A 14077-nucleotide genomic window follows, 5' to 3' on the forward strand; every position below is an offset into this window, starting at 1 on the left:
AAAGACTGGTTCTTGATTCTTCATAGACAATCCAAATTAATATATTTGTTGCTTACAATTTGGTCGTGGAGGTGGTACTTTATTTTCAGGTTTTGTGTCGTCTGTTCTCATCTTTGTCTTATTACATATAGATCTTTTGGAAGCAATAATATAATTGCCCATTAATCTTGCTGGTGAATGGCAACAATTCCTTGTTACACAGCAAATTTTTTGATTTTTTTCTCAGAACAAGTTATCATCTATAGTATATAAATATCTAAATCTATAGGGTCAAAAGGTATGACGTGGAAGCCTAGTGGCGTTCTAATCAGCTTATTTGTATATATGGGGTGGGCCTCATATGTCTTAGTTGTATTTCCTTCAGCATCCATGCAAGCTACAGATCGAAAATTTTTAATGAATTTAAACAGCCGATCGCAAAGGTTACACTAAAATAGAACTTTTCGCATAATTTAAATATTAAATTTATAATTAAGCCTATTCACAAATTATGGAGAGAATTGTTGAGACCGGAGTAATTACCAAAGGTAAAGATAATTAAATTAAATTAAATTAAAAGACATTTTGTTATAATTCAAGTGGTTTAATGACTTTATTAATATTATGCAAAAACTTTAAATGATAAATAAAAATTGACAAAGTATTATTATTTCATTATATTTTACTCTAATAATAAAAACGGTGTAGTACTTTCTAAAAAAAATGATTGTATTCGTGTTAATTACACATAAATCTTTAAAGAAACAAAATTTCATAAGGATTAGAGCAAACAAATTTATTTAAAGTGGAAGGAGAACAAATAATTAAGTAAGTTGATTTGTTTATTGATTTACTAATTATGCTTTAAGGTCAATACTTGCTATTCCATTTGATTCTTGCCAACTCCACCAAAGATTGAAAGCACGTAGTATATAACATTCTACCGTTGTTCTCGAAGCAAAAGTGATTTCTCCACCGGATAATCAAGAACCATGTTATTAATAATATTAATTATGTAAGCATGTTCACCAATTAAGTGGGTTGTTAATTAGGCAGGCAAGATTAATTTATTAAATATAGTAAGTTAGAACACAACCCTTTAGTAATTATTTATTTGCAATCTAGTTCATTATGCTAATTAATCATACTGTCCTCCACTTATTGACTCATATCATTGGGTGTCCTTTTGCCATCTAAGTAGCCATTGGTTAATCTTCTACTTCCTTTGACTTGCATATACATATTATTAATCAATTTAAGTAATTTCAGTTTCTTTTTGTAATTTTCTGAAATTTGGGCAATACCAAATAATAAAAATAAATACTTCATCCATCCTAATTTATTTGCTTATTATTTATTTTTTAGATGTTCTAAAATATTTGCAAAGTTTATAAATTTATACACTTGAGTAATTATTTTTTTTAATAGTATTTGTGATTATTTATTAAATGAAAAACTTTTATCAGTATCATGAGTTAAGGGTAAAAAAAATAAAATGATTTATGTTAACTTAATTTTCAATATATGTGTTTTTATCAAACTGTACAAATAAAATAAGACGGACGTTTACGATTATAAAACTAAAAAATAAATCGTTGGCTTCCAAGTCTTGATTCAAGTAGTTAACAACTATTTTTAACTTTACCAATTTTTTTAGCCAACTTTAGATGGACGGCCACAAAGTTGGCGGTGGTCGGTAGTTAGGTTGGCTACGATGGGTGGGTGAGGTTTTAGTCGTCTTTAATTAATTACCTCATTACAATTTACATGGTCTCTTTTGGTTGTTAATTACTATAATTTATATCTCCTTAATTATTCCTTTTTGGTGCATTGTATACCTTAACTATATTGGGTTCTAATTTAGTTTATTAAACATGGAATGCAGTCACTTATAAATTAACCAGGCCAAAATGAATATTTACAGAATTAAGGTCGCCCAGAAATTTCCTTTCATCAGTGTACGTAAATTAGTTACAGAATTAGGGGCAGAACAATCTTTTGGAGGACCATGGTTTCTAAACTTATAAAAATTTAATCAACTTTCTTCTTAAATTTTTTGTTTTTTAAAAAATATATCAGTTGGTCCCCGATATTTTAAAAAATCCGACACAACCAACTAATCCAAATTCAGATTCTACAAATGCTTGCATAATGGGGGCGGTCCGCCACCATACCAAACTAATTTTCTCCATTCATTACGCTATAATTTGAACTCTAGATGTTGCTTAAAAGATCGAGCACATCATCCTTTGGCCAAATTGGTAGTTGATATTAGTCCCCAATATTTAAAATGCAACTTTATTTATATTTTTAGCTTTCCATTGTTTAAAATTCAAGGGACTATTCGACAAAATTAGTTGTTTTGGTAGCTAATATTTGTTTTAGTAGCTTTTCATAAGCTAAAAGTTAAATATTATAGGGGCTAATCTTCTATAAAACGTTACTTTAATTTCTAAAAATTAATTTAAACGCTATGTTACTTAATACTATAAAAAATAGTATTTAGCGTTTTAATAAAAATTACATAAAAAGTTGTTATTAAAGACAATCTAATTTCAACCATGTGAAGAATACCTCTGATTAGTCTTAATTTTTTGATTTAAAAATTTAAAGTTAAAATAATATTATGAGTTACACGATATAATTTTATCTTTTTTTTTTTTAAAGTGAAAACTTATGACTACGAAGACTTAAATTTAAAATTTCTTACTCAAATGTGAAGAAGAAATTAATCCGTATTAACCAACATTAATTATAAATGCCTTTTTCTTGCATTAATAGTCTCATCAAGAGATTGATGTACACAAGCTTTTATAATCAATATATAACAATTGTTTTCATATAAGTAATGATTAATAAGTGAAAAAGACAAAAATAAAAAAATAAATAATTGTTGTCTTTTCATATTTTGTATTTTTCTGAACTCCTGAAGGTGAATATAGCTTTATTCCACCATGAAATAATAACGGTTGTTAAACCATAATTAGCAGAAATGCAAGACAACATAATATTTACGGGGGACCATTTCCCTTATCATCATGATACTTCTTCAATCTTCTCCCCTCCATTTATAGCAATATGACTAATTAATAAGAAACCTTATTAATCAGATTTGATTTTTCACATTAAGAAATCAATATGATTTTTTCTTATTTATCAAATTTTGTAATTTCAATAATTGACACAAGAAAAAGTTGATCTAGAGCATCACCTTACTTCTAAAAATGTATACATATTTGACTAATAGATAATAATCAACGAATATATAAATTCACCTGTAAACTTTATAATTTTAATCTTGCAACGTTCTAAACTTTATAAATGATTTATCCTGTACATTAATAAATTGTGTAAATTTTGATGACGTAGAACGCATTTTCACACTAAAAATAGTAATTTTTTAAAATTTTTGATTTTTACATGTAAAATGTTAATTTGATATGTGGTTAGCAGTCTCAATTATTTAATAAATGTTTATTTAATCTAATTTGTAAGTTGAAATGCTTAATAAATAATTAACTTTGTAAATTTAAGTATTTAATAAATGTAAGTTTCTAAGTTGAAATGATTTATGAGTCAAAAATAAAAAATTGAGAGTATTACAATAAATAATAAAATTTAGAGCATAAATTTATATATTAAGTCAAATAATAATGTGATAAAAGGAAAGAGACGGTCATGAATAAAAATGAGATCAATCTCATACTCGTATTTAAAATGAAGTGAAAAAACTAGTGAAGAACCTAAAAATTATATGATAAAAAAAAAACAAAATCTCAACGGAACGATTTTATTTGAATATCATTAATAATTCGAGCATCAAATTAACTATGTACGTTAACGGAAAAAATACAATATGATAAGGAAGAAAGAATGAGAGAATATGCAATATGTCATGCAATCGAAAAAAGGAATAGGAATAATTAATAGGAAAAAGAAACTTAAAGACTCCTATAAATTAAGAAACTACCAAAATTTTCAAGAAAGCATAAGAAGAGAATACCAAACCAAACCAAGAAAGCAATCAATCAAAAGATAAAAAGAAAGAAAAAGAAGGAGGAGTAAAGCAAAGAAACTAAAAAGAAAGAAGGCAACAAAGCAAAATTATTCAAAAAGGACCTGAAACAAAAATAATCCATCAACTTTAATTTTCCTTTCTAAAATGTCAAAGTGGAATCCGTCACGCAAACGCAGCGAAAGAAAAAGCCAGAGAAAGTTTTACCATTGCAGAAAAAATAAAGAAAGAGAAAACAAAAACACGTATCGTATGGTATAGATTTACAAGGTAAAGGCACGAGAGAGAGAGAGAGAGAGACTCCTGAGGCTGAGGTAGAGGTATCTCTCTCTGACCACTGTGCTTCCTTGCTGCAAAGTCGTCTCCTTCCTCGTTTCTTGTTTCAATGCTTAACACCGCTGACCCTGCATGACTCATCATCCATTGCCAGCTCATTCCTATTTCTTTCTCTCCATGCAATTATTGTTCTTACTCCTTCCACACCCTTTTTTCTATTTTTCTTTTCTTTTTCGGTTGTGAAATTGAAAGTTCTTTCTTTTTTTGTTTGGTTCGTTATTATTATTGCATTAGATATTCAACTTCTACCCATCTATAATCAATTGCTTTATTAGTGGGATATTTAGACTTCAAAAGCTATAAATGCTTGTCATCTCACAATCCATTCTCAATTAGAGTTAGCTATCTGCTTTAATTACTTTCTTATAAATATTCTATTAATTAATTATTAATCAATAATTAAAAACTTATTCATTATATACATCAAGATTAAATCAGACGTTCACGGATGTATCTGAGTATAAACGAAGAAATTTTATTAATGTATATAATAATAGAATGACAATGATTAAGCAATTGAACTTAGGCCTTAGAATGTAGGACCGTCCTCTACATCTAAAGTTAAACGTGTACTCAAAATATTATAACAGAAAACACAACTTGTTGACACAAGAAATAGCTATCTCCCACCAAACAATTACTCTACAAATACCAAAACCATTGTGGAAATAGAACAAGTAGTCCTCATTTCCAAACCAAAGTATTACTACTATTCAGTACGCATATCTCTTTCTGACATTCAACCCCACAAAACATTGTCCCCATTCAAATCTCAAAGCAACCAAATCCAAAACACAAACGCAGCTCAAAGACAAACTCTTCAAAAGCTCTCCTTCTTCTCCTCTCTCTCGCACTCTTCCCTTCTCCTTGCCCAAGCAAAACAAGAAACAGAAACAAGAACATGCACCACAATTCACCTGCATATGGATCCGACCCAACCTCACCAAACACCACCTTCGTCCAAGCTGACCCATCAACTTTTCGTACCATAGTTCAAAAACTCACCGGAGCTCCCGACGACCCATCAACCCAAAAGCTTCCACTAACCCACCCAAGCCGACCTACCGCCATTCCTGGCCCTAAAAGACCTGCATTCAAGCTTCAAGAAAGGAGACAAAGCGTCAAGAACCTTCAAATCAATCTTAGCAGTAATAATTCTACCATTAACAACAGTCTGGAGCATCCAGCTGATTTCTTCCAGTTTAGACAGCGAGGTTTCATGGTTTCTCCGGTGTCAACTTTAGATTTCTTGGCAGCGCGTGTGAGCCCGAGGTCACCTTGTGAAGATTTATTTGCGCGTGGGAGTCCTAGAGAGGAAGAAGAGAGAGCAATTGCTGAGAAAGGGTTTTATTTACATCCAAGTCCTCTGAATACTCCTAGAGGAGCTGATCCTCCTGAATTGCTGCCTCTTTTTCCTTTGAGTTCTCCTAGAGATAATAATGATAGTCAAGATCATGGTTCTTGTTCTTGAATTAATTAGGATTAATCTACTAATAAATCTAGGTGGAGGCTAATTAGTTATCAAGGATATTTAATGTGGATTGATTTGGTATTCTGATTTGTTAAATTTTGATTAATTATCTTAAGTTAACTGTTAATTAGGATGGTAATTTCATGTTCCAACAGAAATGGTCGGTGCATGTGGCCTATGGTTGTACTTTAGACCCTCTAAATATGCTTACTTTTAGTAATTTCAACTATCTCCTCACAATATGTGTTAACAAATTATTAATATGTTTATATGTTTATTTTTGGGAATAATGCTCAGCTTTATATTTGTGATGTACTCCCTCCGTACATTGTCCATTTTTTTGCTTGTTATTTTTTTAATGTACTAAAATATATTTGCGAGATTTTTTAATTTAGATATGTAAATAATTATTTTTTTATAATAATATTTATAATTTTTTATTAAATAAGAGATTTTATTAATATTTTCAATGAGTTAAGGAGACATGTAAAAAAAAAAGTTAGTGACTTGATTCAATTTAAGGTATTCGTTAATATCTTTTCATGTTTTATAAGTCAATACTTTTTATTATTTATAGTGTTTGATGGCATAAAACATTATATTAGTATTTAATATTTAGAGTTTGAGAGTGTAAATTATGAAATTAATTCTTTATATCGTTTGATGAACTGCTAGTTAAACAGTTAGCTACTATTAAACTAAATAATATCAAATTTTGTCGAATATATTCTGTAAATAGTTTTTATTTTCTGTGAGTTGATTAATGGAGTGAAAATGTAAACCTAATTAATATTAGGATTGAAATTTCCTGGTTAAAGGTAAATTGTAGTTGTTACCTACTAATTCTTCTTAGATGCCAAACGCGCTAGGGTCCTATGGAGCACGTGACCAGAATCCAATCTACTGCGCCGGTAAATCTATCAACTGTGATGACTGTAAAAAGGTTGGAACCGTTGGATTTTAATGACAACAGTAACATGCAGGAAGCAAGCGGCGCCATTGTCTGACAAACCAACGGCTAGGATTCGTCCTTTCGTATTTAATGAAAAATACTTTCCCACTTTCACTTTGGCAGTACTGTGAGTCTGTGACATTATTGTAAAGTGACTGCCACACATGTATCAGGAGTCTGCATGTACTAAATTATCTTCATTGTATGGTATATTTCAAATTTTCAAAAACATAGGTTAATCTCAGCTGTTCTTTTTAGATGGATGGCTGAGATTCACTTCTCTTTTTGGCAAAGAATTCTACTGTGGATTCACTTTTCCCAGACTGGAATGCATTATAAAATCATCTGCAGAAGAGGTAAAAATAAATAATACATGGGTTAATTATGAATTAACAAGTGGTCCAAAAAAAAAATTATCAATTTCATGGTAAATCAGTGAAAATAGACATATTCTCAAACGTGTAAAATTAAAATTCAAAAAAAGGAATTTATTTTAATTTATATTACAGGTATCCCTATCCTAAGTTTAATAGCCCAATATTACTTACGTCGCGGAAAACCCAAAAGGGATAGAATTCCTACTTTCGATGACTTTGGCGGACTTTAGACATGTTTAGTAAAATTAACTTTGTGTCAATCGCTGATAGTTATTTTATTAGCGTGATTTTAGATATATTTGACAGCTAGTAACTGTTTTAATAATATTTAATTTTTTATAAAATACGGATTAATTTTTTATAAAATACTATTTGAATATTAAAAATTAATTTAAATGTTGTTCAAAACAATTGCAGAACAAATCCTTTATATGATTATAGTTGGTGTTGAAGAGTGAAAAAATGTATGCAAATAAAAAATAAATAAAATCTGTAAATTTGTTGAATTTTATCTCAAATCTCAAATTTGAAAATTTGGCAATCTCAAGTCAAACATTTATTAATGTAAAAATAGACATTTATTGGTAGGGCAAGTCATATCAAGAAAAACAGTGGGCTGGTTGACTTGAGCTGTCAAAAAGGTTAAAATTTGGAAATGAGTTAATTATTTATTACTGAGTGGGCAAGGGTCTTTTCAAGAACAAATTGAGAGAATGTTGACTTTCGCCGGAAAGGGAAAGGGTAAGTGAAAGTGAAAGTTAAAGTGAATTGAAGTCAAGTTTAGGGACAGTGACATAGATAGAAGGAAGGAAGGAACTTCCTAGATTTTGAAATTCTTAATGGCTACAAGTCTAATAAGAAAAGGACAGCTGTGCGTTCTTTCCTTCTTCATCTTTGCTCCAATTGTCTCTGAATTGTCATGGACTGAATTTTCGCTGCATAGTAAATTTTTTTTTAATATTACTATTACCATTAAAAGTCTAATAAATAATCTAATAATTTTAAAATTAGCTTCACAAATTCAAGTTGAACTTCTTTGCTGTCTTTTGGATGTAGTAGGAGATAATAACATTAATAAGTAATTAAAAAAGAAAAAATAAAAAGGTTTTTTTATAATTTTTAGTGATCACCTATAATCAAATTGGCTATTTTTCAAAAAAAAAAAAAAAAAAATCCTAAAATAGGTTTACTTCAACTTCAACAGATCGGACTCGGTAACGTGGGCCTGTGACCTAATTAGTGGCAACGAAGTGATTGAACAAAGATCGAGTTCTGTAGGTTTGATGTGACTTGGCTATATAAATCTGAACCATCACTTTCTTTTTAATTTTTATTTTTTTTGAGTTAAATTTGAACAAATAGCCCAAAACCTTGAATCTTCTATAAATCTTTGCTGATAGAGCTTGGATTGTTTCCTTCAAGAAACTCATTCTTGATCAAACTTCAGTGGACTCTTTCTCTAGCTGGTTCTGATGAACATTTAAGCCCATTTTCAAATTAAGAAACTAAGCTTTTTTTTTGCACACTTCTATCATCTTCCTTATTTTCTCAATGCCTTTGATCCCTTCGTCTTCTTGCTCGATTAATAGAAGTTGATCATCTTCTTCACTCGCTATTCTTGCTGCTTTTGATTCTTCTGCCAGCATATTTGCATCTATAATATTCATCTGAGAGGAGCTTTTCTTTACTAAAATCACACACACGAGCAAACCATATCATCATCTAGACGAATGTTGCTAGGCTTCAAATCACAGTGAACAATCGTTGTTTTATAATTGTCGTGAAGATAATGTAATGCAAGTGCTGCATCAAAAGCAATGTTTAGTCTCTGAACAAGGCTTAAATGCAAGAATAAAAGCTAGCATCGAGGCACATGAAGCCACCAAACGAGAAATTATGATTACCAGCTTAAACGCAAGTGACTTCCCTTTCTTGATCTCCTTTTCTGGCCATTTTAGCAAATTAAGCTCTTCTCCACCATCACAAAACTTATTGTTTCAAATTAGTGACAATGCACTCACATTTTGGAATGTCTATTTGGTTTTCACCTTCAAGAATATTATTGAAAGAAAGATTCAGATATATATTAAAAATTTAATATTTTCTAGACCCTTTGAAATTCCTCCTGAATGTTGATAAATTGTTTAAGGGAAGGATCCGGATGTTGGTGATTTATAAAAAAAAAAACACTATTACAATACTAATGCAATTGTATGCTTAATTGATTATAATTTTTATAATAAATGTATACAATTATATATATGGCTATATATATATATAAGGTAATTTTTTTTGAGAAGAAATATATAAAAGTAATACTGTTTAGTAATTTGTAATCAAGAAATGGTGACCGAACTGAAAACAATCAAAATGCTCAAATTAAGAAATTGTGCAGAAGGTAATGAAATCAAAGTGGGTTGAATTTGACCAAATGGCCCAAAACATTGAATCTTCTATAAATCTTGGCTAATAGTTGTTGGATTGCTTCCTTCAAGAAAATCACGCTTGATCAAATCGAGTGCTTCGACCACATCACTCATTTTGATTCTTCGTCTAGCTGATTCTGCTGAACATCTAAGCCCAATTTCAAATACTGAAACTAAGCATTCTTGCACATTTTCTGACATCTTGCTTGTTTTCTCAATCCCTTCATCTTCTTCCTCTACTAATGGATGTTGAACATCTTTTTCACTTGCTATTCTTGCTGCTTTTGATTCTTCTGCTAGAATATTTGGATCTATAATCTCCAGTAGTCTTCTCGGCCACGCTTGCTTCACAAAATCATGGAGATTTAAACCATCTTTGAACATTTCATCCGTTGGTCTTTTTCCTGTAAACATCTCTAGTACAAGAATCCCATAGCTATACACATCCCCCATTCTTGATGCTTCACAGCCCATTCCATATTCTGCAATTCATAACATAGCAATGTGTATAAATAAAATTTTATGCAATTCGTTTCAGATCAAATGGAGAAATTAAAATATACCTGGAGCAGCATAACCAATAGTTCCTTTCATTCCATTTGTGCTGAATTGGCTTTGAGAATTTGAGAGGAGCTTTGCTAGTCCAAAATCACAGACATGAGCAACCATATCATCATCTAGAAGAACATTGCTAGGCTTCAAATCACAATGAACGATTGCCGTTTTACAATTGTCGTGAAGATAATGTAATGCTTGTGCTATATCAAGAGCAATGTTTAGTCTCTGGACAAGGCTTAAGTTCTTGGATTGATTGTCAGGATGCAACCACATGTCTAAGCTCCCATTTCCCATGAATTCAAAGACTAAAGCTTTGAATATATTGACTCTGCCATCCACACCAGAGCAATATCCCAACATCTTGATAAGGTTTCGATGGCGAATGTTCATTAAAACTTTGCATTCAGCTTTGAAACTCTTAGAAGCTCCTCTTACTTGAAGCTTAATAACTTTAATAGCCACTGGCCTTCTTACTTGATGAAGAAATCCTTTATATACAGATCCAAAGCTTCCACATCCGATTAAATTGCTCGAAGAGAACCCATTTGTTGCGAGAAAGATGTCACTGTAAGATATCTTCAGTTTATCACAAGCTAACCCCTCAGGGTTGCTGTCCATTATGGAGGACTCAGAATTTCTGTTCTTTTCTAATTTTGACCTCTTGTAGAACAGAAGAATAAAAGCTAACATGAAGAAAGCACATAAGGCCCCCAAACAAGAACTTATGATTGCTAGCTTAAATGCAAGTGACTTCCCTTTCTTGACCTCCATTTTTGGACATTTTGGCAAATTAAGCTCTTCTACACCACCACAAAGTTTATTGTTTCCAATTAGTGACAATGCAGTTACATTTTGGAAAACTCCTCCATTTGGTATTTCACCTTCAAGACTGTTGAAAGAAAGGTTCAAATATACTAAAAACTGAATGCTTTCCAGACCTTTTGGAACTTCTCCTGACAAATTGTTTTGTGAAAGATCTAAATATTGAAGGCCTTTTAGAGAAGCTAAAGAAGGTGGGATAATTCCTTGAAAGTAATTATCTTGCATATAAAGATATTCTAAACCCAAACAATTTCCAATGGTTGTAGGAATTTCACCTGAGAGATTATTTCCAAAAAGGAGTAGTGTTGTTAAGCTAGTTAACTTCCCTATTTCTTGAGGTAAATTACCCATTAATGAGTTTTGTGACAAGTCTAATGCTTGTGATAAAGAAGAAAGGCTGAGAATCTCATGGGGTATGGCTCCACTAAGGTTATTTTGTGAAAGGAGTAAGCAATTCAGATTTTTTAAGTTCCCAAAATTTGAAGGAATGTTTCCTTCGAATCTGTTTCTTGATAAGAAGAGAATAGACAATTGAGTTAAGTTAGCTAAAGAAGATGGAATTTCACCTGAAAATTTATTTCCAGTTAAATCTAAAACTTGCAATTTTTGGAATTTCCCAAAATAATAAGGAACAACACCACTAAAAAGATTATAGTGCATGACTAACCCAACTAAATTGATGAAGTTTTCTAACCCTAAAGGAATTGTGCCTCTAATTTGATTACGCCCAAAATAAAATAAACTTAGTTCAGTAGACAAATTTGCAACAGAATTGGGAAAAAGACCTCCAAAATTGTTTCTACCAAAATCTAAGATTTTCAATTTAGTACAATTTGTAATATAGGAAATAAAATCCAAGTCATTACTTGAATTACTCCCTAAATTATTCCCATGAAGTCTAATCCTCCAAAGATTTTTTAAGTTCCCAATATTCAATGGAACTTTCCCAACAAAATTATTCCAACCAAGATCAATAATTTCCAATTTAGAGGCATTGAATAAAGAATTGGAGATTGACCCAAAAAAATCGTTTTCACCAATGCCAAAGAAATCAAGATTTGGGAGAGTGAAGCCTATATTTTGTGGCAAACTACCATTTAGATGGTTATGTGTAACTAGAAACTTAGTTAAAGATGAGATATTAAAAATAGATGGAGGGATTATACCAGAAAATTGATTAGCACCTATGGCGAAAGTCCTTAACCTCTTTAATCTTCCAATATCATCAGGAACATTTCCTGTCAAATTGTTAAATGTGACATAGAAGACATTTAGCGACGAAAGGTTGCCTAAAGAAGCTGGAATTTCTCCATTTAGATTATTCTTTCCAAGCCAAAGCTCCTGAAGCTGAACTAAAGAACCAATTCCTGATGGGATTCTTCCTGAAAAGTTGTTTCCCTGTAAATCAATTTTCCTAAGTTGAGAACACAGGGATAAATTGCTTGGAATTTCGCCTTCGAATGAGTTATTAGTGACAAAGAAATACTGTAGAACAGATAACTTGCCAATTTCTTGTGGAATTTGACCAGAGAAGCTGTTGTTTTTGAGATTGATAAAGCTGAGGAAGCTCAGGTTGCCAATATATGGTGATATGGGTCCAAATAAGTTCTGGCCTTGTAAAATTAAAGATTTGACTCTTTGATCCTTAGAGTTGCAGGAGATTCCAAACCAATTACAGAAATGGGTTGAGTCATTCCATGAGTCCAAGATTCGATTTGGATCGCTTGTTATTGCTTCTTTGAACTTCAGCAAAGCAATCAGGTCAGTATCATTTCCTGAAGCATTCACTTGCAAGCTCATAGAGAAGAAAAATAAAATAAGGTAAAGATAATTGTAGTACTTCATTGTGGCGAGAACTACGGAGAGATAGGTAGTTCAGGAATTTTCAGCGAGTGAATGATATATGGGTACAGAGTACATATTAATCAGGGTTAACTATATATAATATATTACCATATGAAGCATAATGTAATTGAAATAGCATTTTTCTGAAGTTACAGACCTTTGTTCTGTCTCAAGTCTTTTTGTTTATAATAAGGTTGACTTGGTTTATATACTCATTTTCTGCATAATGTTATTGCATCATTGAAAGGGACATAATCAGCTGTTGAAAGCCATTTTTTCATTTAAAAATCACAATGTTCAATCCTTTCAGGTGAGACATAGTCATATCCATCGATCAATAACACATCCAACGGGAAAAAAAAATAATATTGATTAATAAATTTGGTTAATTTTATATGCTATTACATTGCAAATTGGTCTCTGGTACGGAATAGATTAGATGAGTTCATTTACAACTTTAAATATGCATTAGTCAATTTAAAAGGGAAGTCGAAAAATTCTCTCGTTCACACTCATCAAGAAACTTACATTTGTGTTAATAATTATAGTCTTAGATAAAATGTTGAGGTAGGAAATTGTCTTAAAATTTCCTGATGCATTGTAATGAAAGTGCTTTGTCAAGCAAGACTACTTGTTCTGCAAGTAAGAAATTAAAAATTAGTTAGTCAAATGTGCTACTAATTTAATAGTATCCAATGACTTTCTTTTTATTAATGGTGTGGATTATTTCAACTAAAAGAAAAAAGAAAATGTTAGGAACCAAGACTTTCTAGTGCATAAGATAAATTAAAGAAAAGTCTAACAATTAACTTGTCCAAGAACAAGAACTCAGAGTCTTTTATTGCAAAAATAAAAAATAAAAAAAAAATAAAATAAAACATTAAAAAAGAAACTGCATAGTGATAAGATGTATGTGCAGACTGGAAAATTTTGGTTGCAGTTAGTTAATATTCTATGTAATATAAAAATAATAATAATATAATAATAATTTCAATTGAACTACTTGTAGTTCTGCAACTGGGATTAGTTGAAATGCTTGGGCAAGTCACCTCAGCCAATCAAATGGAAGGTGTTTCTTACTAACACTAAGCCTTTGATGATATTTCTCTAAATAGTAATTAATCAAAGAAACTGAAGGTTCAACCCAGTAGTAAATAAAGCAAGCATAACCAATTTTGTGACTGTTCTGTTCTTTTGCTGCATTCTTGTTATGGTTTCTGCACAAAATTCTTGTCAAGTGTCAACATTTTAAGTCACTGTAGTTCCTTTCCTCTGTTCGGCAGACCAAGTTAATAC

The 14077-nt window shown here is 31.0% G+C and overlaps 2 protein-coding genes across 2 annotated transcripts; one reads left to right on the forward strand and one right to left on the reverse strand.

Annotated features, from left to right (window-relative positions):
- The first annotated feature begins 4936 nt into the window (after positions 1-4936).
- Positions 4937-6041, forward strand: LOC105634819 (VQ motif-containing protein). The gene has a single exon (XM_012217741.4). It carries the CDS (start codon positions 5232-5234, stop codon positions 5799-5801), a length of 570 nt encoding a protein of 189 aa, XP_012073131.1. The 5' UTR covers positions 4937-5231; the 3' UTR covers positions 5802-6041.
- A 3357-nt stretch (positions 6042-9398) lies between these two features.
- Positions 9399-12840, reverse strand: LOC105635050 (LRR receptor-like serine/threonine-protein kinase EFR). The gene is made up of 2 exons (XM_020679569.3): positions 10120-12840; positions 9399-10038 (listed from the first exon to the last, which is right to left on the reverse strand). The coding sequence occupies exons 1-2, from the start codon at positions 12779-12781 to the stop codon at positions 9584-9586; spliced, it is 3117 nt and encodes a 1038-aa protein (XP_020535228.1). The 5' UTR covers positions 12782-12840; the 3' UTR covers positions 9399-9583.
- Between the last annotated feature and the right edge of the window lie 1237 nt (positions 12841-14077).

This window comes from Jatropha curcas, chromosome 1, assembly GCF_041381405.1.
Source record: "Jatropha curcas cultivar XTBG-Jc1 chromosome 1, XTBG_Jcur_1.0, whole genome shotgun sequence".
Lineage (NCBI taxonomy): Eukaryota > Viridiplantae > Streptophyta > Magnoliopsida > Malpighiales > Euphorbiaceae > Jatropha > Jatropha curcas.

Coding starts and splice junctions, on each gene's coding strand:
- LOC105634819 (XM_012217741.4), top strand. CDS start 5,232: ATGCACCACAATTCACCTGCATATGGATCCGACCCAACCTCACCAAAC.
- LOC105635050 (XM_020679569.3), bottom strand. CDS start 12,781: ATGAAGTACTACAATTATCTTTACCTTATTTTATTTTTCTTCTCTATG. Junction 10,039..10,119: donor TATTGGTTATGCTGCTCCAG/GTATATTTTAAT, acceptor TATGAATTGCAG/AATATGGAATGGGCTGTGAA.